Genomic DNA, 27,765 nt, shown 5'->3' with positions numbered 1-27,765 from the left:
GAATTGATTTTTATTGTATTTTACACAAGTACTGATCTGTGACAGATCGGAGGCCGAGGTCTTTCACCACTGATAGTTTGAGTTGTATGGGTTTAGCTATTGTGGTTACATTGGTGAGCAAATGTCAGGGTCTTCCCACCCACCTGAGGGGCTCAAGCCATTGTTGATTCAAAAAGGGAAGGTAGGAACGTTTCAGATTTTTTTTTTTTTTTTTTTTTGGTCTTTCGTTAAATTTTTCACTGTTGCTCTTACAAACATTTCTTTCTGAACATCTCTTCCACTGTTTAAGAAAAGCAGGCTCCTGTGAAGGTGAATTTTGCTGTGTCTCCTGCAGATGGGGTGCTGAGATGCTGTGAGCAGGTGGCAGCAGGCTCGCTGAGGCCACTTTTAGCCACATGCCAGCACCTGCCCCGGGTGGCTCCTCCTGCCCCACCTCTGGGCCAGTCCCTCCAGCCTGGGGGTTCTGTCCCTCCACCTGGGGGAGGGATTATGCTTGCTGAGCTAATGTCTGGGAAGTGTTCTGGAGTTCCCGGAAGGAAAAGGAGAGGTTGCCCACCTGTGATACCTTGTGCTAAGGCAGGAGAGCTGCAGGACAGAGGGGAGGAACCAGGAAAAGAAAATTGAGAATTGAATCATCTCTTCACTTCAGTGCAGTCCCTGGGGTCCGCCTGCTCTAGTGGCCTTGAACTGCTTTCCAGAGTGGACATCTTGTGATGTAAGGGGGAGAAGGAGAGAGGGAAGCCGGTTGCCTTTGCACCTACCTGGAACTTTCTCCGGGATATCCACAAGGCTCACGCTCACTCTCTCTCCTTTTTCAAGTCTTGGTTTAAGACTTGAAGTGTGGCCTTCGCTGTGACGCCTTCTGTGGCCTTTCCCCAGCACACACTGTTTCCTTTACCTGCTGTATTTGTTTCCATAGTACTTATCATCCAGCTCCTCGGTCATTATTCATTTTGTTGTAATATAATGTAATTAATATAATATCATCTATTAAAATGTAAGTTTACAAGGGCAAGAGGCTTTGTCTATGTGGCTCACTGCTGTATCTCCAGAATTGAAAACAGTGCCTGACACATAGTAGGCACTCCATAAATATTTGTTGTATAAATGAATGGATGAATAAGTGAAGGGGCAGGATGACAAGGGAGCCAGCTGTGTCCAAGGAGCCATTCGGCCAGATCCATTCAACTGTCCACTGAGTGATCGAATTGGAGCCACTGGAAGGGCAGAGTCAAGGGGAGGTGACCAGCATTTAACCAGTGCCTACTGTATACCAAGCACTGTGGTAGGCATCCTAGGTTCATTATTCAATGTAAGTATCAAATTACTACATGAAGTATGTATGGTTAGCTCCATTTTACAGGTGGGGAAACTCAAGAGGTTAATAAAGTTACCCAAGGTCACCCAGCCCAGTAAGTGGCAGAACTGGGATCCAACTTAGTCTATCTGATTCCAAAAAGAAATTTGGAAATTTCCCAAAAAAGACAGTGGATCACAGTGCCTCTTGTCTTTTTGCTTTCCTGCCTGTAAAATGGGGATGAATTTTCCTCATCCTTCACCAAATTTTTATCTGATGAGAATGGAAATCTGGGACAATTGAAACACAACTATTATAAGATATGAGCTTTGCAAATATGGGGCTGAGAATTAGATCACATTATTGAGTAATGTTCACAAATAAGTGAGTGGAAATCAGAGCTAGATTAAATCCAGCCAGTGGGGATGAGTGGGGTTTCTATGCAACGCTGCGTGCCAGGCACTGGTTTCAGTATTTTATTATTCCAGATATTTCCCTAGGCTGAGACCACAACCTCCAGGCTCAGCATATTATCTTTCACTTAAGATATATTTATGGAGCATCCACTAGGTGCTTGGGGTAGACCAGTAGAGAGAACAAAGTTCCTTGCCCTTCATGGAACTTCTGTCTTAGTAGGGAGAGAGAGACAGGAAATAAACAGTAAGTAATAAACATATGTAAACATATGGCAATAAACTATAAAGTAAATTACATGGTATATTAAGAGATGGTAAGTGCTATGGAAATAAAAAGTAGCGTCGGGGAAAGGGCTTGGGCATTCAGGGAGGAGGTGGCCAGATTGCAGTTTAGATCAAGTGGTCCAGGTGGGCCCCGTTGAAATGGTGCAGTTTGAATGAAGACCTGAAAAAGGCAAGGGAGTGAGCCAAGAGGTATCCTGGAGGGAGAGCAGTGCAGTCCGGAGAAAAGGCAGAGAGAGCAGCGCTGAGATGGGCTCCTGCTTGGTACATGTGGGGAACAGCCAGGAGGTGAGCTTCGGGGGAGCTGAATGGGGGGCTACCTTGACGGTGGAGACACTGGATATCCCGATGGATGGAATATGGGAGATGAGACAAAGTGAGGAGTCAAGGATAAGCCAAGGTTTAATCTTTACATTCTTTCACTTCATTCCCTTTTGGTTACCTGACATAACTCAGTATTCCCAAAAGTATTAGCATCAAAGTCTTTGGAGATTTAGCCACTATAGTTGCACTCGTCTGCAATGTCTCTGGATTTGGGTTTCTTCAGCTATCACATGGAGGGAATCTAAAGGATAACTTTCAAATCCCTTGTGTGACTGTTTCTGAAAGATTCCTTTTTAGGAGTCATATTCCGATTGCTGGCTTGCTTCCCTCCCTCCTTCCTTCCTCCATTTATTCATCGTGGGTCTTTAAAACATTTGCTGGAACAAGAGCACTTCCTGGAGCAATGTACGTGGAGGCTGAGGAGGGAGAAAAAAAGAATCTCTGCCTTTCAATAGCTCATTTCTTCTTGCTGAGGTTAGATAAGAGTGCAAATTGCAAGCAAGGTGAGAATTAGAGCAAATTAGCAAAATTCAAATAGTATGGAAGAAGCAGCCATGGGAGGTAAAGTGGAATAGTAAGTTAGAGGCTTGAGTGGATAAAAGCATGTAGATAGTTTGGGAGCATATGCAAGTTCAGGCTCAGGGAACCTGAGAAGGGTGGGAGCATGGTAAAGGGTGCTTGCGTGCTCCTGGGAAAGGGGCCGAGATGTGTCGATGAAGCTGGGCTGAGAGGGGGAGGGGGCCTGGTGGAGAACTGCACCCGGGGCCAGAGGGGTCTGCTCTGAGCAGGAGGAAATCTGAAGGAAGGGATGACATCATGAGGATGGGCTGGAAAGCGCTCACCCTGGCTGTTTGGTACTCTAGGAACTAGAACAGGGGGATAAGGAGGTGAGAAAAACAGCCCAGGAGACTGTTGAATTACCTCCGGATCCTGATGTCTGAAATTGTGACACCTCACTGATCTCTTCTGTGGCTGACACTTTTGATCAAAAATTCTGGGCATTAAGGTGGCAAAAAAAAGTTCATTAAACACGATCTATTTGAAGAAAGAAAAAAAACTATCCAAACAAGGAAATGAAATTATCCAAACAAGGAAATGAAATGTTTCCTATATTGTTGACCCAAAGTTAGAATTGAACTAAGACCACTTGCAAGAGTTTTTGTGAGGAGCTCTTAAATGAAAAAAAAAAAAAAGACCAGTTCCTCCATCACTTGTCTGTGAGCCATTCTGGAAACAAAGAACATCCCCAAATTGAGGTTCATGGCCAACTTTATTTCTCTCCATGCAGTTGTAGTGGTATGATTTGCACACTTGCTGCATTCGTACATGTGTTTATTCTAATGGTTCAGCTGGGCTTGGATGCTGGCTGCAATAAGTCTAAGAAAGCCCCACATTTCTCCACTCCTCCGTTTCTGATTATATTTCATAATGTGTTAATATTTGCAGGCTAATCTTTTTTTTTTTGAAATCTACCTTTTATTTTTATTTTTTTTAACATCTTTATTGCAGTATACTTGCTTTACAATGTTGTGTTAGTTTCTGCTGTATAACAAAGTGAATCAGCATACGTATACATATATCCCCATATCCCCTCCCTCTTGCGTCTCCCTCCCACCCTCCCTATCCCAGCCCTCTAGGTGGTCACGAAGCACCGAGCTGATCTCCCCGTGCTATGCGGCTGCTTCCCACTAGCTATCTATTTTACATTTGGTAGTGCATATATGTCAATGCCACTCTCTCACTTCATCCCAGCTTACCCTTCCCCCTCCCCGTGTCCTCAAGTCCATTCTCTACGTCTGCATCATTATTCCTGTCCTGCCCCTAGGTTCTTCAGAACCCTTTTTTTTTTTCTTTTTTAGATTCCATGTATATGTGTTAGCATACGTTTTTCTCTTTCTGACTTACTTCACTCTGTATGACAGACTCTAGGTCCATCCACCTCACTACAAATAACTCAATTTCATTTCTTTTTATGGCTGAGTAATATTCCATTGTATATATGTGCCACATCTTCTTTATCCATTCATCTGTTGGTGGACACTTAGGTTGCTTCCATGTCCTGGCTATTGTAAATAGAGCTGCAATGAACATTGTGGTACATGACTCTTTTTGAATTATGGTTTTCTCAGGGTATATGCCCAGTAGTGGGATTGCTGGGTCGTATGGTAGTTCTATTTTTAGTTTTTTAAGGAACCTCCATACTGTTCTCCATAGTGGCTGTATCAATTTACATTCCCACCAACAGTGCAAGAGGGTTCCCTTTTCTCCACACCCTCTCTGGCATTTATTGTCTGTAGATTTTTTGATGATGGCCATTCTGACTGGTGTAGTTTCGATTTGCATTTCTCTAATGATTAGTGATGTTGAGCATTCTTTCATGTGTTTGTTGGCAATTTGTATATCTTCTTTGGAGAAATGTCAATTTAGGTCTTCTGCCCATTTTTGGATTGGGTTTTTTGTTTTTTGATATTGAGCTGCATGAGCTGCTTGTAAATTTTGGAGATTAATCCTTTGTCAGTTTGCAGGCTAATCTTGCACAACTATTGAGAGATTCTCAGGACCGAAATAAACATCTGGGAGAAGAAATTAAAGAACTTCAGCAAAGGCTTGGAGAAGTCCAGGGCGACAATAAGGTACCGTGAATATATATATATATTTTTTGGTACCGTGAATATTTAAAGGCAAAAACCTCTCCTGAGTAATTTTGTGCCAGAGGTTTATGTATGGTGCATCAGAAGAATGTAATGCAGCATTTGCGGAAAAATTTGTTATAGATTTTTACATTTGCAATGAAAATTCACAGTTTAGCATTTCTTATCTTTATTACCTTCCCTTCGTGTGTGTGCACGCACACACGTCTGTGCGTGTTTCTGGGTCGCTCTAAAATATTGTCACAACCCATTGTAGAAGTTTCATTATGTTCAGCTTGGTGCTGAATAACATTGTGGTTGAGGGCAAAATAAAACCCAAATGCTATACTTTCTCCCTTCTATATAAATAATGGATTTGTGGCTCAGATGATTTGGAATTATTCACATTCAGTTTTGAATTTTAAGTAGTCATCCTACTAATTATGTTCACATAACCAATTTATTTTATTGCTAAATTTGGCAATTTGTATGGAACATTGCTCAAAATCCACTGCTTGGTATTAATCAAACTCCCCTGTTGGCAACGTTAATTATAAAATATGAACTCATAAACTCCAAACTAAATGTGAGCACTGTCTCTCCCAGCTGAAGCTGTGAACAAAAGTACAATTGAGAAAAGGAAGAAAAACTACCGAAGTTTAATTCCGTCGCCCCCAAATAATTTCCCATTTTGCCAATAGATTCAATTTCAACTTCTTGCCAGAGCCAGCTTTCCCAACAGGAATGGCCTTTGGAGTTTCACTCAAGCAAACCACGTGGCGGGGAGGAGGTGCTTTCTTGGGCAATGTCTTTTGAACGGTACCAAATTCCCTGACAAATGATGGGAATGTTTGTTGTTCCTGGGAGTCACTGGTTATTGGAAGGCGCCATTTTGAAAGATGCTCATTCTTTAAAAAAAAAAAAAATGCATGGAAGCGTCTGGATTATCTCGAGAACTCTTCCACGACAAAGAGCAGAGAGGATTGTGTGCTTACTGCTGGCTTAAGGGGCTCAATCTAAGGGTGTACTGGTGGGACTTCCCTGGTGGTCCAGCAGGTGAAACCACGCTTCCACTGCAGGGGGCACAGGTTCGATCCCTGGTCAGGAAACTAGGATCCCGCATGCCACGAGGTGTGGTCAAAAAGTAAAAAAATAAATAAAAATAAGGGCATACTGGGAAGTCTTCTTTACATAGCCTCTTGTCCGCTTAGTCTGCCTTTAAAAAAATTTTTTTAAACCTCTTGGATTTAACACACTATATTTGAAAAATATTTCATGACTATTCTCCGTCATGAAATAAGGAGTGGGCGAGAATGCTAAGAAGGGTGCTAATTAACCCTGGACAAGCTAATCGGGCCTCTCAGAAGGATTTAAGCTCTGTAACCTAGGTGTTTGGTCAATAATTAAAGGCCAGGCCTTCTTAGGTGTTATCAAATGATAGCATCAGGGCAAGTTTTTCTAGAGAGTAAAATCAAGTATGTGCAATCATTTCCTTTTAAACCCATAAAAATACTGCAGGAATTTTGGAGAAGTTATAAATCCAGAAAATACTGAAACATTTTGAAATGTGAGTTTTGGAGTCATGATTCTTCTTGACTGATTTTTTTTTTCTTCTTCTTTTCTTTTCTTTTTATTTTCTGAGGTACCCCCCCCCCCCCCCGCCCACCTCCAACTGTCCTAAACACACCTCTGCCTCATCTTTTGGTCACTTTTAATTGTATCGCCTTGTAGGCCTGAGATATTTTAGGAATTGACATTTGCAATTGATATTTCAAGGAAAGAAAGGGAGGGTGTGTGTGCATGAGTGTGTGTGTGAGTGTAACAGTAAGCGCAGGTCTGGGGCTGCTTTTGCATTGGCACCATCTGAGCTTCATGATTTGCTTGCATTCTGGGTCTTTATTCCAGTAGCTGGACACATTTATCAAACTTGGTTTTCTCACTCAAGGTTTAGAATTTAGTGACTCATATTCATGGCCTGTGAAGTAATTTGCCTGCCAACAGATGCAGGCAAGATGTTAAAATGTTCAGTAGACCCTGTATCTCAGTATCTAGTCCTCTCCTCCTCAAAAAAGACCAACTGCAGTGAGCCCCAGAGATTCTGTTTATTCTCATTTGCATCTAAAGTTATAAGGTTGGTTTATTTTCATCCCCCTGTGAGTCACGGTCATCCCCCCCTACCCCACCCCCAGTCATCAACATTAAGACCGGATGACTCATTCAGTAATGACACCAGCCATCTTGAGAAGCTCAGAGGCCTCTCTTGAAGGGTGGCTGTGACTGTGTAGTGGAGAATGGGTTAACCCTTCCTTTGCTCTTTTATTCATCATGTCACTCACAGCTCCAACCTTTCCATCGCCTTCGGAATCTAGTCCCACCTCCTTACCATGGTGTGCTTGGCCCTCCATTATCTGGCCCCTCCTGATTTTTCCAGCCACATCTGTTGCCATTAGTCGCCTCACACTTCAGCCCTGCAGGGCTAATTTCAGCCCCTTAGCTGAGCCATACTGCATTGTGCCTCAGGGCCTTTGCACCTGCTGTCTGCTCTCTGGAACACTCTTCCCCTTTACTTCTGTAAACTCCCGCTCATCTTTCAGGTCATAGGTCAAATGTAGCCTTCTCCAACTCCCAGGGGCAGGTCCTGCATACACCCACAGTGCCCTGCTCTTTTCCCTCCGCTTGTACTTGTTTGGCACCCCTCCCCCAAAGGTAAACTCTTTGCAGGCAGAATTCCTGTATCCGTAGGAATTAGCATCTTAGTTCGTGATACACAGACATTATTTAATAGATCTTTATTGAAGGAATGGAATAGGATAAATGAGTGAATGAGTGAATGAATAAAGGGAATGCAAAAAGGAGCAAAAAGGTTCAATAAAGAGGAAGAGGAAAAGAAAAAGGAAGAACACAAGAAAATAGCAGACTGACTGACCCTCCGGTTGTCATCACTAACTCTCCTTGTGGGGTAAGGAGTAGTTTAGAAACCTGGAGAAAGGGGTTAGAAAAGCAAACCATTCCATCCAAGAAAAAGCAGAAGAAAGCCAAACCTAAGGTGTGAGACCTTAGGAAGCCCCTGGAAAGGTCAGGGGGTCTGATGCTGAGCCTTAGTGGATGTGGGGTAAGGGTCCTGCTCCTAGGCTGGCTCAAGCCTGTTAAATTCAATAATACTTAATAATGGATGTTGTGGGATTCCTAACTCCCCCCATTCCGAACAGAAGGGCTTGTGGCATCACTTTATGAGCAACTATTAAAGTGGAAGCTTTTTATCTCCAAGTTGCCATTTTAACTGATGACCCTTAGCCATATTTTGGGAAGCCCAGATTCTAGATGTTAAGTACATTTAAGAAACAAGGTGATAGGAAATTACTTGCCTTGGCTATTTTAAGGTAGACTAATTTTTCCATTTGTTCAGCTAGAGCCTTATAACCCTACGTGCCATAAAGCATTTTCAAACAGCCTCTTGAAAGATTTGTTGCCACCCTGTCTTACAAGCAGCTTAGCACTCACACAGGGTTGGAGGTGGAGGGTGGGATTCCATGATCAACAAACCTATTATCTCTCTGAGCAGCGCCCAAGAATTTCTGGAGGCTCCTGGACAGACACAAAGCCCCAGTTCAAACCAGACGAGAGGTGGGAAAAGGGAAGCCTAGTAGACAACCTCCCCTTCCTTGCTAATTATAGCTCTGAAAGGTTAAGGAGGGAAGGGAGGACTCACACCTCCACAAATCACCCTGGGGAAAGCTTTTCATGAGGGTGGATTGCCCAGGGTTCTTTGTGTGGCAGTCTGTGAGGAATAAGGACCAATTACGTGGAAAACCCAGGCAATGCTAGGGCCTCAAGTGTGGAGAGCAGCCCACCGAGAGAATTACAGCTCCCCTTCTTGCCCCAGAGGTATGCCTGCTTCCTCTTCTGGGCATTAAGAAAAGAGTGGATTCAGGGGGAAAAGGAGGCCTCTGAGAACTTAAGGATCAGTAAGAGGCAATCCACAAAACTAGCAGAGCACACTTGAATCACAGATATCCAGAGGTGAGCTGGTGAACCAGCTCTTCTGAAGAGGAAGCCTGGCTGGTAGCACTTTACCAATTTCCGTGGTGTAAATACTGATGCCATGGCGTTTAAATATCAGGCTAGCAAAGTGAAGTCACTGAACTGGGAGCTAGAAAGCTTGGCACTCCAGAAAGAGCTAGCTCCAGCCTCCCACTGCCAAGTGGTATAATCTAGAATAGTCCAAGAGGTCCATCTTTGGAAACTGCTAGACCCAGGTTTATATTCTAACTCTGCCAGTTATTATCTGTGTGGCCTTGAGCAAGTCAGTTGTCTGTCTAGACCCCAGTTTCCTCATCTGTGAAACGGGAGTAATGATACCTCAAATAGAATTGCTGTCAGGTTTCATCATTATTCATCAATGCATAATTGGGGACTCACTGTGTGCTGATTAATGCTCTAGGAGCTGTGACTACGTCAAGGTATAAGAAAGACAAGGTGCCTGTTCGCACAGAGCTTATAGTCTAGTTGGGGAGACAGAGAATAAGAAAATAAAATACTTATGTAAGATCATCAGACAGTGGTTAGTGCCGGGAAGAAAAGAAAGCAGGAGATTTAATGGTTGGGAGTGTGTGTGTGCATGCAATATTATGTTTATAAAGGGTGTAGCATAGTACCTGGCATCCAGTAAGCACTCCGTAAAGGGTAAACATTGCTGGTATCTTTAGCACAACCTGGGCCCAGATCGGCTTAGTGTCCTCTTGTATAAGAGTTCCACCAGGAATCTCAAGGTCTTCCTTTCTGTTGATCGACTGTTTCCAGTGAACCCCGGGGGTATGTGCCTCCCAACAGAGACAGAGATTGGGGGTAAGAAGCCTGGCATCTGGCAAATGGATCCCCAAAACTCAACCCTCCTTATCACCACCCGACTTTATTATTTATCACCACCCCAAACATTATTGCTTTGGTGTCGCACTCCCAGAAGCTTCCTTGCATTTTCTGTACCCTTGTGGAATAAGCACCTAATAGAACAGGCCAGGAGCAGCATCTCATGTTCCTGCTGGGTTTCCTTGTCTGCTTGCTTTTATTTTTCCTTCATTTTACAGATTATGGCACTTTAAGTGCAGAAGAACAATAATGCAATGCGAAGTACTCAAAAGCAAGGAACTTCAGGTGGACAGTGTCAGGCAGCCACATTTCCTGGGTCCCTGCTGGCCAATTTAAATGTAACTGTTTGCAGTCGTGCATAAACACGCGCTTTTGCCCTTAATAATGAGCTTTATGTTATGCCAGCTGAAGGTCTTTAAGTACCTCTGTTTTATCTGGTGTTGGCCCCAGAAAATGATAGACCCCTTCTGTGAACGTACCTCTATTGATGTGGGACTTTTGGAAGGATTCAGCAAGCAAACCAATTAAGTCAAAGCCACCAGCCAATACAGACAGACCAATGAGCATGCAGGTGACTAATTAAAGTATACTCTGTTAAAAAAAAAAAAGTGTTCAGCTTGGACGTTTGTAACAGTCCAGGATGAGGGATCAGAGAGCTCTTTGTAAACATGTCCTCTTTTTGCTTCAAAGGAGCGCGGAGATGTCCTAGCTTGTGGGAAACCCACATGAAGAGGGCACTCTAATGAAAAGCTCTCACCTTGGGGCATTATAGAAATTAATTACAAAGAATTAAAATGAGTGATAAGGGCCCTTCACCTGCTCCAGCCCCATCATGTCTTATTCTAACTGGGATCTTGATGGTGAAACACAGGCAACGCTCAGTTCAGCAAGCAGCCAGACTAGTTCAACATTTCCTAATGTTTTATTGTCAGATGAATTAGACAAATGAATTTGGTCTCGGACACCATATTTGAGCTTATTCTGGCTTATATGAGCACACAGCCCGGGTAGACCAAGCGACCAAAGCAGTGTGGTTTTGGACGTGCGTCCCCTAGACCATGCACTGTAATTACACTTTGTAGAGAACTGATTCTGAAAGATATCTCTGCCTAAGACTTATTTTATAGTACACCATACCCAAATGACACTAAAATCAAAACAAATTGAAGCAGCTTTAAAACTGCTTGGTGCAACTCTCTAAAGATTGTCGCTCTGGGAGCAATGTGTTCTGAACTATCTGAAGGTAATTCAGGGGCTTCCTAGCTGTGTAACCTTGGGCCAGTTGCTTGACTTCTCTGTGTCTTCAGTTGTTCTCATCTGTACAATGGAGATAACAGTAGTACTTGCCTATGGAGGGTAGTTCAGTTCAATTCATTTCAATACATCTTTATTGAAGACCCAACTCTATGGTCTGGGAATAGGGTAGTAAACAAAACCAATGAGTTCCTGCCTTCATGGAGCTTCTATTCTAGTGGGGACAGATGGGCAGTAAGCAAATAAATTAATATATGATATTACACAGATTCTGAGAGGCACAGGTTTTCACATTTGAACATCTCTGATGTAGTTATTGGTATCATGTAGTGGCGATTGGTATTTTTCAGTCTTTTTGGTCATGCATAATGGTGGGTCTTAGAGTTGATGGAGTCTTATATTTGATGAAATACGGTATAATATGTCAGAAGGTGCTAAGTGCTCAACAAGTTACTGCAGGCTAGGGGGCGGTACAGTGCAGCCCGGGCTGCCGGGGAGAGGGGAGGGGGCAACTACTTACAATGGGTGGTCAGGAAGGCATTTCTGTTGGCATGCCCTTTGCTCAGAGGCCTGAAGGAAGTGAGGTGGGAGGTGGTCAGATAACCGGGGGATGAGGTGCAGAGGCCCTGAGTGAGCGAGCTTGGGCGACACAGGCACGACATAGGGGGCCAGCGTGCCTTCAGTGAGGACTAAATACAGAAAGTTACACAGGGCACGTAATGCAGAGCACGCTCCACGGGGGTGGGGGGCGGCGCCAGGCAGTGAGCGCTATCGTCGGTGTGGAGAGAGGCCACAGAGCATCCACTCCGGAACCCTCGCCTGCCTGGGGTCAGCTCCCGGCCCTGCCATTTCTAAGGTCTGTGACGTGGGCAAGTTACTCCACCTCTCTGTGTCTCTGTTTCTCTTCTGACAACGGGGATTGTAACAGTGCATCACAGAGTGTTTGTTGGACTTACTGGGGCAACGTGCGTAAGCACCTAGGACAGGGCTTGTTGTGTTAAGGGTGAGGGGACACTGCAGCCTCCTGATCTGAGCATGGGCCCCAGGCAAGGAGCCCTGGTTTCAGAGCCCTGCAGCAGCCCCTACGAGCTTCTCCCCTATGAGGAGGACGGGGCAGTGTCTGCCTCCCGGGGTTGGGAAGCAGCACATGAGAGACTTCGTGTATTTAAGATGTATCTGAGGACTCCCTCCGGTTAGCCAGACACTGCTATGGGTGCCGGCTATTTCAGTGCGTGTGAACAGCTAGGTTCCTGCAGTGGAGCTGACAGGGGGAGGGACGAGCAGGTGGACAGGTGATTTCTAGCAGTATGATGAGGGCAGTGGGGCCCTTGACGGTGAACGGCTTCAGCGACAGTGTCCAGGGAAGACCTCTCAGAGGAGGTGACATTTGATCTGTGACCTGAAAGGGACAAAAGAAGTGGGTTCTGGACAGACCTGTGGGCAGGCTGCTCAAGGGCAGAGCAAGTGCAAAGGCCCAGAGGCAGGCAGGAGCAGGTTGTGCTTGAGGCACTGAAGGAAAGCCAGTGTGGCCAGCAAACAAGGGAGGTGGTTGGAGGTTAGGTTGGGAGGTGGACAGGGGCAGCCCATGCATCAGCAGCTCTCATAAGGGCTTTGCCATTTATTCCAAATTTATTCCATTGCAGTGAAAAGCCGCTGGAGGTATCATGTGTAAGGAAAGCTTATAGCATGTTGTTTGGCCCAAGTTGGGTGCTCGTTTAACTGGGAAACACTGACACACATTAATGAGTGTGTGCATGATAATCTCCAGAGCCTGGGAGGAAGAATATGAAAACTGCTGGGTTTCTTTTTTAAGTGACAAATTCTTTTGTTTAAAGCTAGAACTGGATTTGTCATATAGGTTTAGGAATTTGAACTTTGGTATACACAATAGAGTTGCCTACTTGGAGCCTTTTAAAGCTCTCCTGTCTAATTTTATCAAGGGTATTTCAAAAGGTCAGGGGGCAGTTGGAGAGGATGTGGAGAAAACCAACAGGAAAAGTAAAGAAAAGATAGGCAGGACCTTGTTTATTAAGTCGCCCAGCACAACACTGGCAAATGAATGTTTGATAAATGGCTTTTGGTGTTGACCTCTCCCTAGGCGTGCTATTTGCAGCAGTACACAAGGACTGGGCGGTGAGGAAGGGCTAACATCCACTCCTATTAATTCTTGCATCTGATCTTCCTAGTAACTCTGACAAATAGAGAGTCACTGTATAAGAATTATAACCATACCAGCTATAACTGGGGATTGTACTTTTAAAGCTCTTCAGAGAGTGATTATTGCATTGTATCTTCACATTCTAAGGATGGAAACCCCCAGGGCTGGAGTTGTGCAGTGCACAGGCTGGGCAGCCGTACATAGCTGTTCTGTCTACAAGATAGCTTTTATTCTTACTGTAGCCTGAATGTGCCCCCACCCCAAATTCATATGTTGAAACCTGATCCGAACTGTGATGGTATTAGGAGGTGGGGGCTTTGGGAAGTGATTAGGTCATGACAGCAGAGCTCTCATGAATGGGATTAGTGCCCTCATAAAAGGGACCCCAGTGAGCAATTTTGCCCCCTCTGCCATGTGAGGACACAGTGAGAAGACAGCTGACTATGAACCGGGAAGTGGGCCCTCACTAGACCACGAACCTACCAGTGTCTTGATCTTGGACATCCTAGACTCCAACTGTGAGAAGTAAATGTTTGTTGTTTATAAGCTACTCAGTCTATGGTATTCTGTTATAGCAACCTAAACAGACTAAGACAGGAGTTGGTACTAAGAAGTGGGCTGCTGCTATAACAAATACCTAAAATGTGGAAGCAGCTTTGGAACTGGGTAGTGGGTAGAGGCTGGAAGAGTTTTGAGGTTCCTGCTTGAAAAAGCCTGTTGTCCTTCACAGCATTGCTGTGAATGGACCATTAAGGGCAATTCTGGTGAGGACTCAGAAAAAAAAAAAAAAGAGAGCTGTGGAGAAAGCATCCATCTTCTTGGAGAATACTTAAGTCATCCTGAACAGAATGTTGGTAGAAATATGGACAGTAAAGGCCATTCTGATGAGGCCTCAGATGGAAATGAGGAACACGTTATTGGATGCTGGGGAAAAGGCCATCCTTGTTATAAAGTGGCAACAATCTGGCTGAACTGTGATTGAGTTCTATTGTTTTGTGGAAGGTAGAACTTGCGAGCAATGAAACTGGATATTTAGCTGAGGAAATTTCTAAAACATGTGTTGAAGGAGCAGGCTGGTTTCTCCTGACTGCTTATAAAATGTGAGAAGAGAGAGATGATTTGAAGATGGAATTGTTCAGCAAAAAGGAACCAGAATTTAAAGATTTGGAAAATTCTCAGCCTGTCCATATTGCAAAAAATGAGAACGCTAAGGATGTTGGCCAAACAACCATTTGGTAAGGAGATTAGTATGGATTAGAGGCCAGGCGCTATGTTCAGGGCAAGAGAAGAATGACACGGAAGGTAATTCAGAGCCCAGCAAGGCTGCCACTCCCGCCACAAGCCTAGAGTGCATGGCTCTGGGGGACAGATTGCCTTCACCTGGGTTAGAATGGAGGGGGCCTCCCAGAGGCCCAGGGCTGAGACCCCAGCCCAGTAGAGCTGCAGGACACCAGAGCAGAGCCACTGCAGGGCTGTCCTGCCAAGCCTTGGCGGTGATGTTGCCAGTGGGCCTGGAAGGCAGAGCATCGAGCCAGAGGATTAGTCCTGAGCCTTAACATTTAACGTTGTTTGATCTGTTAGGTTTTGGACTTACTTGAGACCTGTCACCCCTTCCTTCTTTCCTATTTCTGCCTTTTGGAATGGGAATGTCGCTCCTGCGTGTGTCCCACCTTTGTATTTTGGAAGCACATAACTTGCTAGGTTTCACAATTTCACAGGTGGAGAGGAGTTTGCCTCAGGATGCATCTCACCTCGAGTCTCACCCATACCTGATTTAGATGATATTTAGATGAGGTTTTGGACTTTAGACTTAAGAGTTGATGCTGGAACCAGTTAATTCATTGGGGGTTATTGGGATAGAGTAAATGTATTTCACGTGTAAGAAGAACATGAATTTGGGGATAATCAAGGGTGGAATGCTATAGACTGTGTCCCCTCCCAGAAATTCATATGTTGAAACCTCATCCCCAGTGTGATGGTATTTGGAGGTGGGAGCCTTTGGGAGGTGATTAGATCATCAAGGTGGAGCTCTCATGAATGGGATTAGTGCCCTTATAAAAGGGACCCTAGAGAGCTCTCTCACCCCTTCCTCCATGTGAGGACACAGAAGAAAGACAGCCATCTATGAACTAGGAAGCAGGCTCTCACCAGACACCCAATCTGCTAGCACCTTGATCTTAGACTTCCCAGCGTCTAGAACTATGAGAAATAAATGTTTGTTGTTTATAAGCCATGCAGTCAATGGTAGTCTGTTATAGCAGCCTGAATGGACTAAGGCAATCTCCACTTTCAAAAACACCAAAGTCACCTGGGGCTCAGTGAGGCTAGATGACAGCCAAAGACATGTGACTAGGACCAGCAGATACAGGATCTGAACACAGATAACACCTGGAGAATAATAGCTGCTCCTGCTGCCAGCTGCCTTCCTCCCACTGTCTGTTGGGGAAAATGGATTCAGGCAAATGAAAACAAGATGAGGGAGAGACTGTTGAGGGCTATGAGGGACGAAGCCCAAGAAGAGATCAAGGAAGAAGCGAGTCATTCCAACTGGGGGGCCTTGGCGGGACCAGAGTTTGAGCAGGGCTTTGGCAGAGGAGTTGGACTCCATCGGCAGGGTGGGGGAAGAGCGCCCAAGAGCCTTTTGTCGCATCGTTTTGCAGCCCTGTCCCTCAGCCACATCCCAGCTGCAGCTGCACCTCATCCATAAGTGGACGACTCACACCCATAATCCATTCATAAACGTTTATTTCCATCTAAATCAGCAAATGGATGCATCTCCTGGTGGCATGCGCGTGCCTCTCAGGGCACTGATCCACTTCAAGCGTTGGCACAGGGAGGCTAGCCGTGCAGTTTTGATGGCCCCATTGGAGGAAATCAAGCGCTCCGAGCAGTTGCTTCATAGAGCTTCCAAGGTGGGAAATCAGCCTCATTGCCTGCAGTCTACAGATAAGGTTGGCTCAGTAGCTCGGCTGCCTCCAGCTTAGAAGAAAGATTGGACTTCCCCAGTGGGCGTATGTGTGGGGAAACTCACGTGGAGGAGGACACCAATGGTCACAGCAATAATCGTAATAGCAGCTGACGTTGATCAAGCACTTTTTATGTTCCAGGGGCTGTGCTAAGTATGGTAGAGAAATCTCATCTTCTCTTGCTTGGGACTAGGTTCTAAAGTCAACGGGTAAGAGGCAAAAACTTGTGTCTAGCAGAAATTCACCTTGATGGTCTCTTAAATTGTGCATAAAGTTCAGGGCAAGTGGCCATGTGTCTCCTGAACAGGGGTCTTATGTATAAATATGAACAGTATGATTTTGTCTAAATGTATTATCAGTCCCTCTCCCACCTTGCTCTCAGTCTGGGACACTGAAAGCAGGGGTGGGTAGAGCCACCAATTTTAAAAATTTTTATGTATCTCCCATCCCCTCTTCTCCATCTCTCTCTTCCTCCTCTTGGTTCTCCCCCTCATCTTTTTGCCAAACACATACATTTGAATTCCCCTAAGTTAAATGCTCATTTAATACAACTTCACTCTCTTACTTCGTGTTTAATGTTGGGTAGGGGAAATTGCCCCCTCTACTCCTCTTGATTTCTCTCTGTTTTTTTTTTTTTTTTTTGGCAGTCCCACAGGACATACAGGATCTTAGTTCCCCAACCAGGGATTGAACCCTGAAGTGGAAGAGTGGAGTCCTAACCACTGGACCAATAGGGAATCCCGCCTTCTTGATTTCTTGTGGCTGGACATGAGACAGATTAACAGGAGAAAAAGACACACTTTTTAATTCATGCTGGTCCCATAGACATGGGACCTAAGAAGTGCCCAAAGCAGATAACTTTTATACTTTTTAGACAAAGAAATAATAAATTTGGGAGGCGTTGACAGGACAAAGAAACTTAGGTTCGGGGTGCCCAATTAGTGAAGAATCTAAACCGAGTTTGGGCTTGAGGTAGTAAATTAAAGCAGTAACAGGGTTTGTTTATACTGGTTTCTCGCCTGAATCCCCATCTCTGGCGATAAGGGCATCCTTCTACCTCCAGATGCAGGAGGGCACCCTTCACACGAGAGATTTTTTTTTCCTGCTTTCAGGGTGACAGAAAGGAGGGTCAGAGTGTCCCTTGTGTGTTGGCCATTTCTTAAGTAACTTTAATTCAAAATAATAAATATGCCATTGAGGCACATTTGGGGGCAGCCTACTCTGGGCCCCAACAGTTACAGCAATCTTGGACAGTAAAAAGCTGTACTGTTACTGTCGTATTCTTACAGTGAAGGACACTAAGACTCAGAGAAGTTTAGGCATATACCTGAGATTGCACAGCTCTCGAACTTGGCCCCAGGACACCCCCCCGCCCCCCAGCAGGTGGACTCCAGAGCCCGTCAGCTGTCAGCTGGGAAGGCAAGAGAACTCTCCCTGGGGCTGCCATCCCTGTTACTATGGCCTCCTTGGGCCCCTTCAGCTGATTGAACTTGAGTGTCAGACCCAACCAGTGATCCAGCTTTTACCAACTTGGGCCTTACTTTTAAAAATAAGTGTTTCATCCAGTCCAGCCCTGAGATTTAATAGCCGATATTGTATGCACATTAAACACCAAATGATTGTTAACATGTTTATTGAAGCTTAACAGGCATCCAGTATATAAAAGATGACTCTCTTATATGGCTGTCAGACCTCAATAAACATGTTTAATAATTAATTGGCATTAAGCAAACATAATTGTGTGATTCTAAATTAAGTGTCCGGCGAAGCGTACTGTGAATGGAAAACCTCAGTGGTGTTTTATTACTTAAAGTTCAGGCTGTCAGTCTGGCTTTTCACATACGAAGAAAAGCACCCTGCTTTCAAAGCCGTGTCGCAGACCTCCTGTTGCCTCATGCCAAAAACGGCACAGGCCTTCTTGTTCCTAGACCCTTTCATCTGAGAAATGTTTCTTACTTGGTTAGCTGTTTGTCTTTCTGTGTATTCACCTGGCGTTCTGAAAGTCCTGAGCCAAGACTGTGATGTGAAAGATGTTTTCACATATCGGCTTTCAGGTAAATTAACCAGTTCTGACATAAACTCCGTTCCCCCCCAGTACAGCTGATTCTTGACATTTGCTATAGTTACATTCTCTAAAATCACTGCAAACACTGAATTAGGGAATATTGAACCATTGTTCCTAGGGGAAATAGGAGATTAGGTTCCTCTGAGCCTCTGGTCACAATATTTTTGTCACCTGATCAATATATAACTGTTTTCTGTGTGTTTCTGTTTAAAGTCACCTTATTTAATTTATACTGTTGATTCTTTAACATTGAACTCACAGCCAATAGCACTGTAACTCGTGCCTGAAGGAAGCTCATCTAACACACGTCTATTCTCCGTAAGGCACATCATGGCCTCTCGTGCTCAGGAACATGAGACAACACTCCAGCACTGCACAGGAGGGCCATTCTAAATGGCAAAACACCAACAGAAAGCACAAAAATGTGAAAAAAAGTGGCACGAAAGAAACCATGAAAAGGACACTTGTTTACAGTATGAGCTAAATCAAGAAAGCAGAACATTGCCTTGTTCGACTTTAGCTGGGAACATTCCTGTGGGATGCTTCCCATTTTTTGCAACTCTGTGTTTATCTGCACACGTCCCCTCATGATGCAAAAGCACCATGAATGCTGATTTCGAGGTTACAAATAAATTTGCATTATGCAAGTATACAAATACAGAATCCTTGAGCTTTGGAATGGGAATTCCATTAAGCACAGCCATCTGAGTACCTAAGTGCCGTGTGTCCTCTGCTAGACCTTTGTACAAGCTGTTCCACCTGCCTGGAACATTGTGTGCTGATCCTAATGATGCATTTGCTCATAGTAGGTGCACAATAAATATATGTCCAGCTCATCTGACTAGTTTTCAAATAAGGACCCCAAATATATGTCATTTGAAAATGCTCTTTACTTTTCAGTAGTCATCATTTCCTGCACAGTTCATTGCTGTTATTTATTATTCCTATATAGTTAATATTCTACCTTGGCTTTTAACTTTCTCACCTGCCCCTAAATCCTTAGGGACTTGAAAAATAAAGCTATTCTCTCTATTGGCAACAAATCCCTTAGGATCCACGCAGGAACGAGGAAGAGCATACCCCAGCAGGTATTCCTGGATGGGTTGGATCTGTGTGGCAGCAAAAAACTGTCCCCAGGATTTCATCCATATATGAAGCCCATCTGCACACACCCTACAGGGAGGTGGAGGAATCAGTCTTACAACCTCTTTTGAAGAAGCATCAGGAAGCAGTGCTGTAAAGCTAAAAAAGCACTCTAATGGCCACCTGCTTGGCACTGATGGGCATGTAGGGGATGCTCTGGGACCACTGGACCTTGCTGGAGTCTCTAACATAGTTTCCATCATGGCCCTACTGGAAGGTTTGGAGCTGCACATGGAGCTCGGCCCCAGAGACTGGGAAAGCCAAGGGTTCTGCAGGGATCCTTTGGAAAATTACCTTTTTAGGACTAGAATTTAGTTCCTAGGGATTTAAAAATATTTAAAAAGTACATTATGAAAGTCATGTATATTTATTTTAAAAGTTAGAAAACAAAGAACAGGTAGCATACAGTCTTGCATCACCTAAACTTACACATTTAAGGGTTTTAGTGTATTTGGTGATTTTTTTCTTTTGTATGTGGGTTCTTAGTATAATTTCAATCATACTGCATATATTTTTTTTCGGCTGTGCCACACATCATGTGGGATCTTAGTTCCCCGACCAGTGATCAAACCCGTGCCCCCTGCACCCCCTGTATTGGAAACTCGGAGTCTTAACCACTGGACTGCCAGGAAAGTGCCTTTATTTAAACATTTTTTAAAATTATTTATTTATTTATTTTCTGGTCACACTGTGTGGCTTGTGGGATCTTAGTTCCCTGAGCAGGGATTGAACCCAGGCCCCCAGCTGTGGAAGCATGGAGTCCTAACCACTGGACTGGAAGAGAAGTCCCCAAACTGCGTATTCAAGTTAGTTTTCTGCTTTTTTTCCCACTTAGTGTGGCAGCATCCGCATGTCCATGGTACTACATAGTTCACATCAACCTCATTTTAAACAGCTGGAAACTTGCTGTTTGATTGATTGATCAAACAATCAATCAGTTGATTGATTGCATTATCATTTGCTAGCCATTCCACTGTTGTTGGACATTGTTTCTATTTTTTTCTTACTGTTTCTATAAATCACAGCACAATCTACTTTTTTCTTTCTTCCTAAAGCTAGTCCATGTCTGGGATTATTTTTAGCCCAGACTGTCAGAAGTAGAGTTACTGGATCCTTGGATAGGGACACTTTTTTTTTTTTTTTTTTTTTGCTTTTTAAAACTTTATTTCGACATAACTATGGGTACAGAAATACGTTCATATGGGTTAATAGAATGCAATTTAACTTATCCTACACAATTTGGACCAAAAACCTGGTACATTGTTTGCTTCAAAAAAAAAAAGAGATTTGAAATCTGGTTTATTTTTCATCTATTACAAATGTATATATATATATAAAAAGATCCTCCATCAAATGCTGCTAAAGCAAACAGCAAGAACCTAGAGAAATTAACCTTTGGTTTGTCTCTGAAAAGTAACAGGTATTGCACTGTAAAACTTTACAAAACTGGAGCAACAAAACATTGTAATGTTTCAGTGCCAGCTCACAGAGTTCAGTAACTAATGGATGTTGCTGAGGGTGAGGAGAGCCTATGTATACATGTGAAAATATAAAAGGTATCCGATCTAGTTAATATTGCATGTAGATCCCGAATCTACTCAAACCAAGATTCAGATAATTTCTTAAATCTGAATTAACACTATCAATCCAGTTCATCTGCTGAGGTCAGAAAGGAAACTCTGCACAGTAGCTGTTTTCCTGAGTTGTGCAACAAAGAAAATTAAGTTTCTTCCCAAGCGTTTTAGTCCAGAACTACAGCAAAGTATTTCATCCATTGTCAACATTCATGGGGTGAGAGGCGATGAGGTTACTTGGGCTTACATCTGAATTAGCACTCAGATGCAAGAGTCAGATAGGGACATTTTTAAGGCTCTTGATAACATAGCCTAATTGTTAAGAATGTGGGAGCATGCCCATCTTAGCAGATACTTTACAACATTGTGTTATCGTTTTTTAATCTTTGCTAAGTTTAAAAGAGACACAGAGTTTTTTCCCTCACTATGGCGGGGCTAAACAGGCTATCCCCCTTCAGATGCCCAGGCCTGTGTTCCCGTTACCCTTATAGGTGTATGTGTGCACACATGTGTCTGTACATGCAATATGGATTTTTAATTTTTTTTTTAATTAATGATATTGGCAAGAAATTTCTTTGTCGTGTGCCTTTCTCCAGTATTTCTTGGAAAATCTTAACTTCCAACACGTTCTGCCTAGTATGCTTGGGGTTTTGTTTGGATCTATTCGTTTTAACTCTCTCTCCCTCTCTCTCTTCTTTTTCTACCAATGGAAAATGCAGCTCTTGAGAATGACAATTGCCAAACAGAGGCTGGGAGACGAAGAAATCGGTGTGCGGCACTTTGCAGCCCATGAGCGTGAAGATTTGGTTCAGCAGCTGGAGAGAGCAAAGGAACAGGTTATCGCCAACATCTGTTATGAGTGGGGGATATGTTTGCACAGCTGGACATGACACAGAGAAGAGTAGACTGTGCCCCAATTTCTCAGAGACTGTGGGGTGCTTGGAACGCGGTCAGAGGAGGAAGGAAGATGCAGTTTGAATGCATTTACTCCCTCTGTTCTCTGCTAGGTTCCCAAGCAGCCTTTTGCATTTCTGTCTTCCAGCAGGTCTGCTCTCTTACTTTGGGTGCCATTGTTCTGAACACAACGAGAAACCTCCCCCATAACCAGGATAGACAGGGAGAGAACAAACATGACACACTGGCCTTAATTTGCAAGTTTCCGCTGAAATGCTGAGTGGATGCTTTTTAGGCAAAATCTCAACGGGTACCGAGCCCTAGTTAGGGAACAGCTTAGAGAGCCTAGACTTCATTTTTCTTCTCTCACTAATTGGTTTTGAAGAGCAGAACATGATTTCTGGGTCTAGAGTGGTTTGAAAAAGTATGTATTTGTAAGACACTGGCTGTTGTTCCCAATATCTGGATTTGCCCTCTCCGAGCCCCTGGCTTTAGGGTAGGCTGCAGTTGGTAAGTGATCGGTTCTGTGTTTCCAAGCTGCTGCAATCCATCTCATCTTGGATATAGTAAGTGTCTGGCCAGAAGCTGTTCCTTGCTTTTAGCTTTTATCATATTCCAATGTGTGGCACTTATGGTTTTATAGCAGGCGCTGGTATTGATAAGCTCTCTAAAAGTCAGTCAGCCAAGTGGAAGGCTCGTCTCTAACCATAAAGCTGATGTCTGCAGAACACCTTGAGTAAGGGCACTTCTTTGGTTTCAGATTGAGTCTCTGGAGCATGACCTGCAGGCCTCTATGGACGAGCTTCAGGATGTTAAAGAAGAGCGGTCTTCCTACCAGGACAAAGTCGAGAGGCTCAACCAGGAGCTAAACCACATCCTGAGCGGCCACGAGAACCGAATCATTGACGTGGATGCCCTGTGTATGGAGAACAGGCAAGTGACCAGTCCCAGGCCCGCACTCGGGTAGGATGCTGGCTCTCCACTTGTCTGCAGGCTGGGAGTTATTTGCAGCCCTATCTACATTTAAGAAAATAGCCTTACAGTGAAAGGAAAGTCTCAACCCTAAAACAATGATATTAATGTCACATGTTAGTTGTAGAAGTAAGAAAAGAAGCACCACATGCTTACATGCCTATATCCATGCCCTCTTTCCCCCTGCCCTCCCCGGTTGGGTGAGAAGGGTAGGGAACCAGTGAAAGCTGCTTATTATTGCTATCAAGAAGACAGAAAAGAATAAGAAAATAAATTGGGAAATTCCCTTAGCTGTTTCTTTTCCCAGAGGCAAATTTCAGTGTGTGTATGTGACTAACTTAATGCTGTGTCTGGTATTGCCTCTTGCTGCCTTGCTTCCCAGTGGAATCATCTTAATGAGAATTATGTGAAAACTGTGTTGATATCCCTTAGGGGATCTCTGCAGAGGGCTGTCCTAAAGTGAGGTTTCAGTGATTTGGGCGTATTTGACCTTGATCACATCCATTTAAGAAGAGGTCACCAAGATGCACTTTTTCTGCTTTCGGTGGTGGGAAGGCATTGTATGTAAAAGGTGGCTCTTTGGGTGTGTGGTTTTCTTTTTTTCCTCTCCTACTTGAGTGTATGTTTTTTATTTTGCCTCCAAACTCTTCCTAGTTGTATATATTCTTTTTCAGGTACCTTCAAGAGAGATTAAAGCAACTTCATGAAGAGGTCAACCTCTTGAAATCTAACATTGCCAAATACAAGGTAGAAAATCATGACGGTGACGGTGATGATTCACTATTGTACATCTAAATGTCATTCTATTTTAATTCCCTTTTATGTGCCAAAGATACTCTAGTGCTTGCCTGCCCTCCCAGATAGCTCAATATAGAGCTTTAACTGAGGAACCAGTAAGAATTAAACCCCAAACAGCAAACACAACAAAAACAGGTTTTGCAAGAGCTCCTTCCGTTGTCTGGACAGGGCACACTGACACCACCAGAATCTGGATGTGACCACTATACAGCCTCGGTCTATATTAAATTAGGTTTCCTACCCAGCTTTTCTATAAAGTGTTCTGTCATCAGATGTTCTTTGTCTCCTAATCATCCACAAGAAAATGATTTCCGAGCAATGAAGAAACAAAGATTGGGAAATCACAATCTAAACGATAATGTTCACGTCACACTAAAAGGACAGAATGTTTAAATTCTCCCCACTGTTATTTAGTCTAATTCCAGTGCCATTAGTTAGATAATATCTGTTTCTGCAGATGTTAGTTGTAAATGTTATAATTAGCAAAATCTCCTGGGTTTCTCTGCTTTGAAAATAGATTGATTTCTCTTCCTGAGGGTGAAGTTTTATAGCCGTCTCTATGCTGGGGCAGCCATCTCATATTCCTGGCTTTTGACGTTCACTTTTTTCTCAGAAGTCTCCATGCTGTTCTTCCTTTTCCATTCTGGGGCGGGGGTGGGGGGGCTCCACTCGAGTTTACACCCATCTATATATACACATACAGCCAAAGAAGAATAGAGCTCTTAAAGTTGTATAATTAATACATAATTTAAAAAATGTGTATATGCATTCACTTAACAACATTTATTCAGTTCTTCTATGTGCCAAGCACTGGCTGTATAGCACATATCAATTTTAATGTAACGTTCTGTTCTAGGAATGACACATATGCACTTCCGTAATCTTGAGTCTATGGCAGATTTCATTAATCAATCATGGCTTTTCTTCCAGCCCAACCACAGAAACCTTCCAGACACCACTAATGATCTTTTGGCATTGCTCCATGAAAGTAAACCTAGTCTCCATCTCATGTCTGTTTGGAAGGGGTTTCCATAACTAGTGACTTCACACATTAGACTGAGTTCTTGCTTCAGATTTGATTTAATTTAACGAATATGCATTGAGTACCTTCTATATATAGGAGGATATAATTGCTGTAATTCTGCTGGGCACCAACTTAAAAAAAAAAAAACCTCTTTACCAGGTCCATAAAAATCATAACTCTCTGGCAGGGACTCTGAATTTTAAAAGTTGGGCTAGCATTTGGAGTTTGTAAAGAGTTCTTGTGTGCTGGATGGGAGGATGCATCTACCGGAATTAGGTATTTTTCCATTATTGGCTTTTCTGACAGAGGTTTTTGTTTTCTCCCAATGCTGCTTTAGAATGCTCTTGAGAGACGGAAAAACTCAAAAGGCCAGGGTAAATCCAGCAGCAGTGCTCTGACTGGAGTCCTGTCTGCAAAGCAAGGTAGGGGTCATTTTCTGGGAGGGACCACCTATGATCACAGAATGCTAGCACTGTGGGTCCACATCTCGTTTTCTGAATTGGGAATGGAAGTGATTCTTAGGGCAGTCACCCCCAAACTTCCACCTGCATCAGGATTGCCTGGAGGGCTTATTAACACACAGATTACTGGGTCCCACCTCAGAGTTTCTGATTTAGTAGGTCTAGGGTGAGCCTGGAGAATATGCATTTCTAAAAAGTTCCCAGATAATGCTGATGCTGGTTCAGGGACCCTGCTTTGAGAGCCGCTGCATTAGAGGTCTCTCTAATGACTGGACCCCATTTGCATCTATTCCCCTAACTATGCTCCTCTTTCCAGAATGTTTTCCCTTCTGTAATCACCAGGTTAGCATCTCCAAGTGTCCGTTCCATCCTCATTGAGTTTCTCCTTTTCCTGGCCTCTACGATCAGACTAGAAAAGTCTCACAGCTGCTGAAATCATTTTACCATGGCACATGTGCCTTTTTCAAAGAAGCTTTTATTGATTGCAATTTTGTTCCTCCTTCTTGTCGATTCCGATGAAAAATAATGATCTTCCAGGAACAGTCAGGGGGAATAAATAGCAGAGAGCTTGCTTCTGACACTTAATATTTGGGAATTCAGTCCTAAACATCATCCTCAAGTAGACCGTGCTGGGCTGGCCTGCTTTGGGCTTGTTGGCAGTGCAGACCAGCAAGGATCACGTGTCAGTCCTCATCAGAGCTGCAGGGGATTAAAAAAAATTGCTGAATCTCCAGCCTACCTAATAATCAAGGCACTTTTCCAAGCAACTTCTTTTTTTTTTCTTCTTTTTCACTCAACTAGAAAAGGACACCCTAGGATTATTTTTAAAAAGAAAACTACAGTACTCTATAGAAACGTGAAGTAGCCCATCTAAGTATAGCTCTGGATACCCTTGATAGCCTTTGAATGTTGAATGTTTGAATGTTGAGACCCCGTCCTGTCACCGACCTGGGGCACGCTAGCCACACTCAAACACGCTGGCAGAGCAGTCAACCAGGCACAACCTTTCTAGAGAACCATTTGGTTCTCTGTTATGAAAAGCCTTAAACTGATCCCCTTTGAGCCAACAAGAAATGATTACAGACATATGCAAGCATTTTGCTTCAAGAAAGTTCTTCCTACATTAGTTATAATCAAAAACATTGGAAACAACATAATTGTCCAGGAGTAATTAAATAAATTACTGTAGATCTATGCATGGACTACTAAGCAGCCGTTACATTTTATATTTTAGTAGATATTCATGATGAGACATAAGGTTAAGTGAAAAAAGCAGAGCTTTTTCCCATTTTTGGAGAGAAATGTGTGAATTTGTGTGTCTACATATAGGCATATAGGAAATGGTGTTCAAAGATATATAATGAGAGATTTATATTATTTCTTCTTTTTTCTGTCTCATAGGAATACAAGTGGTTGTGGTCTTTTGGGGTTATCTCTTAGTTTCTAAAAACATGCGTATACAAAATATATTTTGTATTCTAAATAATCTCCTACATTATCTTACCACCCACCAGGGGTACTGTGGGAAGCTGTGATATAAAGCCAGGAGCTCAGGACTAGAGTCATTTTCATTTGCATTGCTGTGTGACCTTCAGCTAATGTTGTTAATCCATCAGCACCTTGCTTTTCTGTCCATGAAATGAGAATAAATAACATTTTCCAGGTTCTTTTTAAAATTTGAAGCCTCAAATGAGTTAGTCAGCATGAGTGTTTCGAAAGCATAAAATACTGGACAAATGCAAAAAATTATTATCCTTTAAAGAAAAGGTGTTGCTAAAAGTCCATGAGTACTTCCTCCTTTCTGTTTAACCCTCACACTAAATTTTATTTGTTTTTCACTTTTGACACTTGAAGTGGACTCTTCAATTACAACACAGTAGCGGGTGGAAGCCGGGAACTGATCCCAGCTTCATTATCCAGGAAGAACTGACATTGGTTTGCATTCCAACGTTCCAGAAGGATTTAAGACTGAGTTGTAAATTTTATATCCCACCCAGTTCAGGATCTGTTATCTGAGGACCACGGGTGCAGTCTCCCAGCTACTCCACAGTCCATTTCTGATCTGAAATCTCTGGCAACAGCCCTGTTGGAGACAATCCATGAGAAAAACATGGTGATCCAGCACCAGAGGCAGACCAACAAGTAGGTGGCTGGACCCTGGGGTGCAGGGCGGGCGGGACACATGTGAGACGATGACTGTCAGCAGTGGGCGGCAACCAGGTTGGTGGGCCTGCCGGCCTCAAGGGAAGAAGAGAAGAGCCCTTAAATCTGGAGGGAAACTTACTGAGCTAGAACTGTGCTTCTGCATTATGACAGCATCTTGGCTCTCGGCTGGAACCAACATGGAAATAATACTGGTTCTTGCTTATTGAATGCTTAACTCTGAGCCACTCACAGAGTAATGCATATTACCCGGCTGATTTTGATGGTATGCTTGCCCGGGGAACTTAATCTACTCTCCTCCACATCTTCTCTAGGGGAGGCACCTCCTCGTGCCATTTTAACCTCACAGCACAGCTTTCTTGGGCTCTGAATAGCAGGAACACCCAAGCATCAACTTACAGGCAGCTGGGCCTAGAATGGAGTCTCATGCCACTTTTCCAGATCAGCAAAAAAGATGGTGAAAAGAAACAATAATTAA

General features: G+C 43.6%; 1 protein-coding gene across 1 annotated transcript in view; it reads left to right on the top strand.

The window, feature by feature from the left end:
* Positions 1-27,765, top strand: part of CCDC149 (coiled-coil domain containing 149) — a 98,154-nt gene that overhangs the window by 44,966 nt on the left and 25,423 nt on the right. The window contains 6 exon segments of the mRNA XM_061192140.1: positions 4,845-4,952; positions 21,695-21,811; positions 22,630-22,802; positions 23,516-23,588; positions 25,001-25,085; positions 27,122-27,266. Coding sequence (XP_061048123.1) covers positions 4,845-4,952; positions 21,695-21,811; positions 22,630-22,802; positions 23,516-23,588; positions 25,001-25,085; positions 27,122-27,266 — 701 coding nt within the window.

The sequence above is a fragment of the Eubalaena glacialis genome, chromosome 5 (genome assembly GCF_028564815.1).
Source record: "Eubalaena glacialis isolate mEubGla1 chromosome 5, mEubGla1.1.hap2.+ XY, whole genome shotgun sequence".
Taxonomy (NCBI): Eukaryota; Metazoa; Chordata; class Mammalia; order Artiodactyla; family Balaenidae; genus Eubalaena; species Eubalaena glacialis.
The sequence above is the reverse complement of the archived record's forward strand: the minus strand, read 5'-3'. Positions and strand labels throughout refer to the sequence as shown.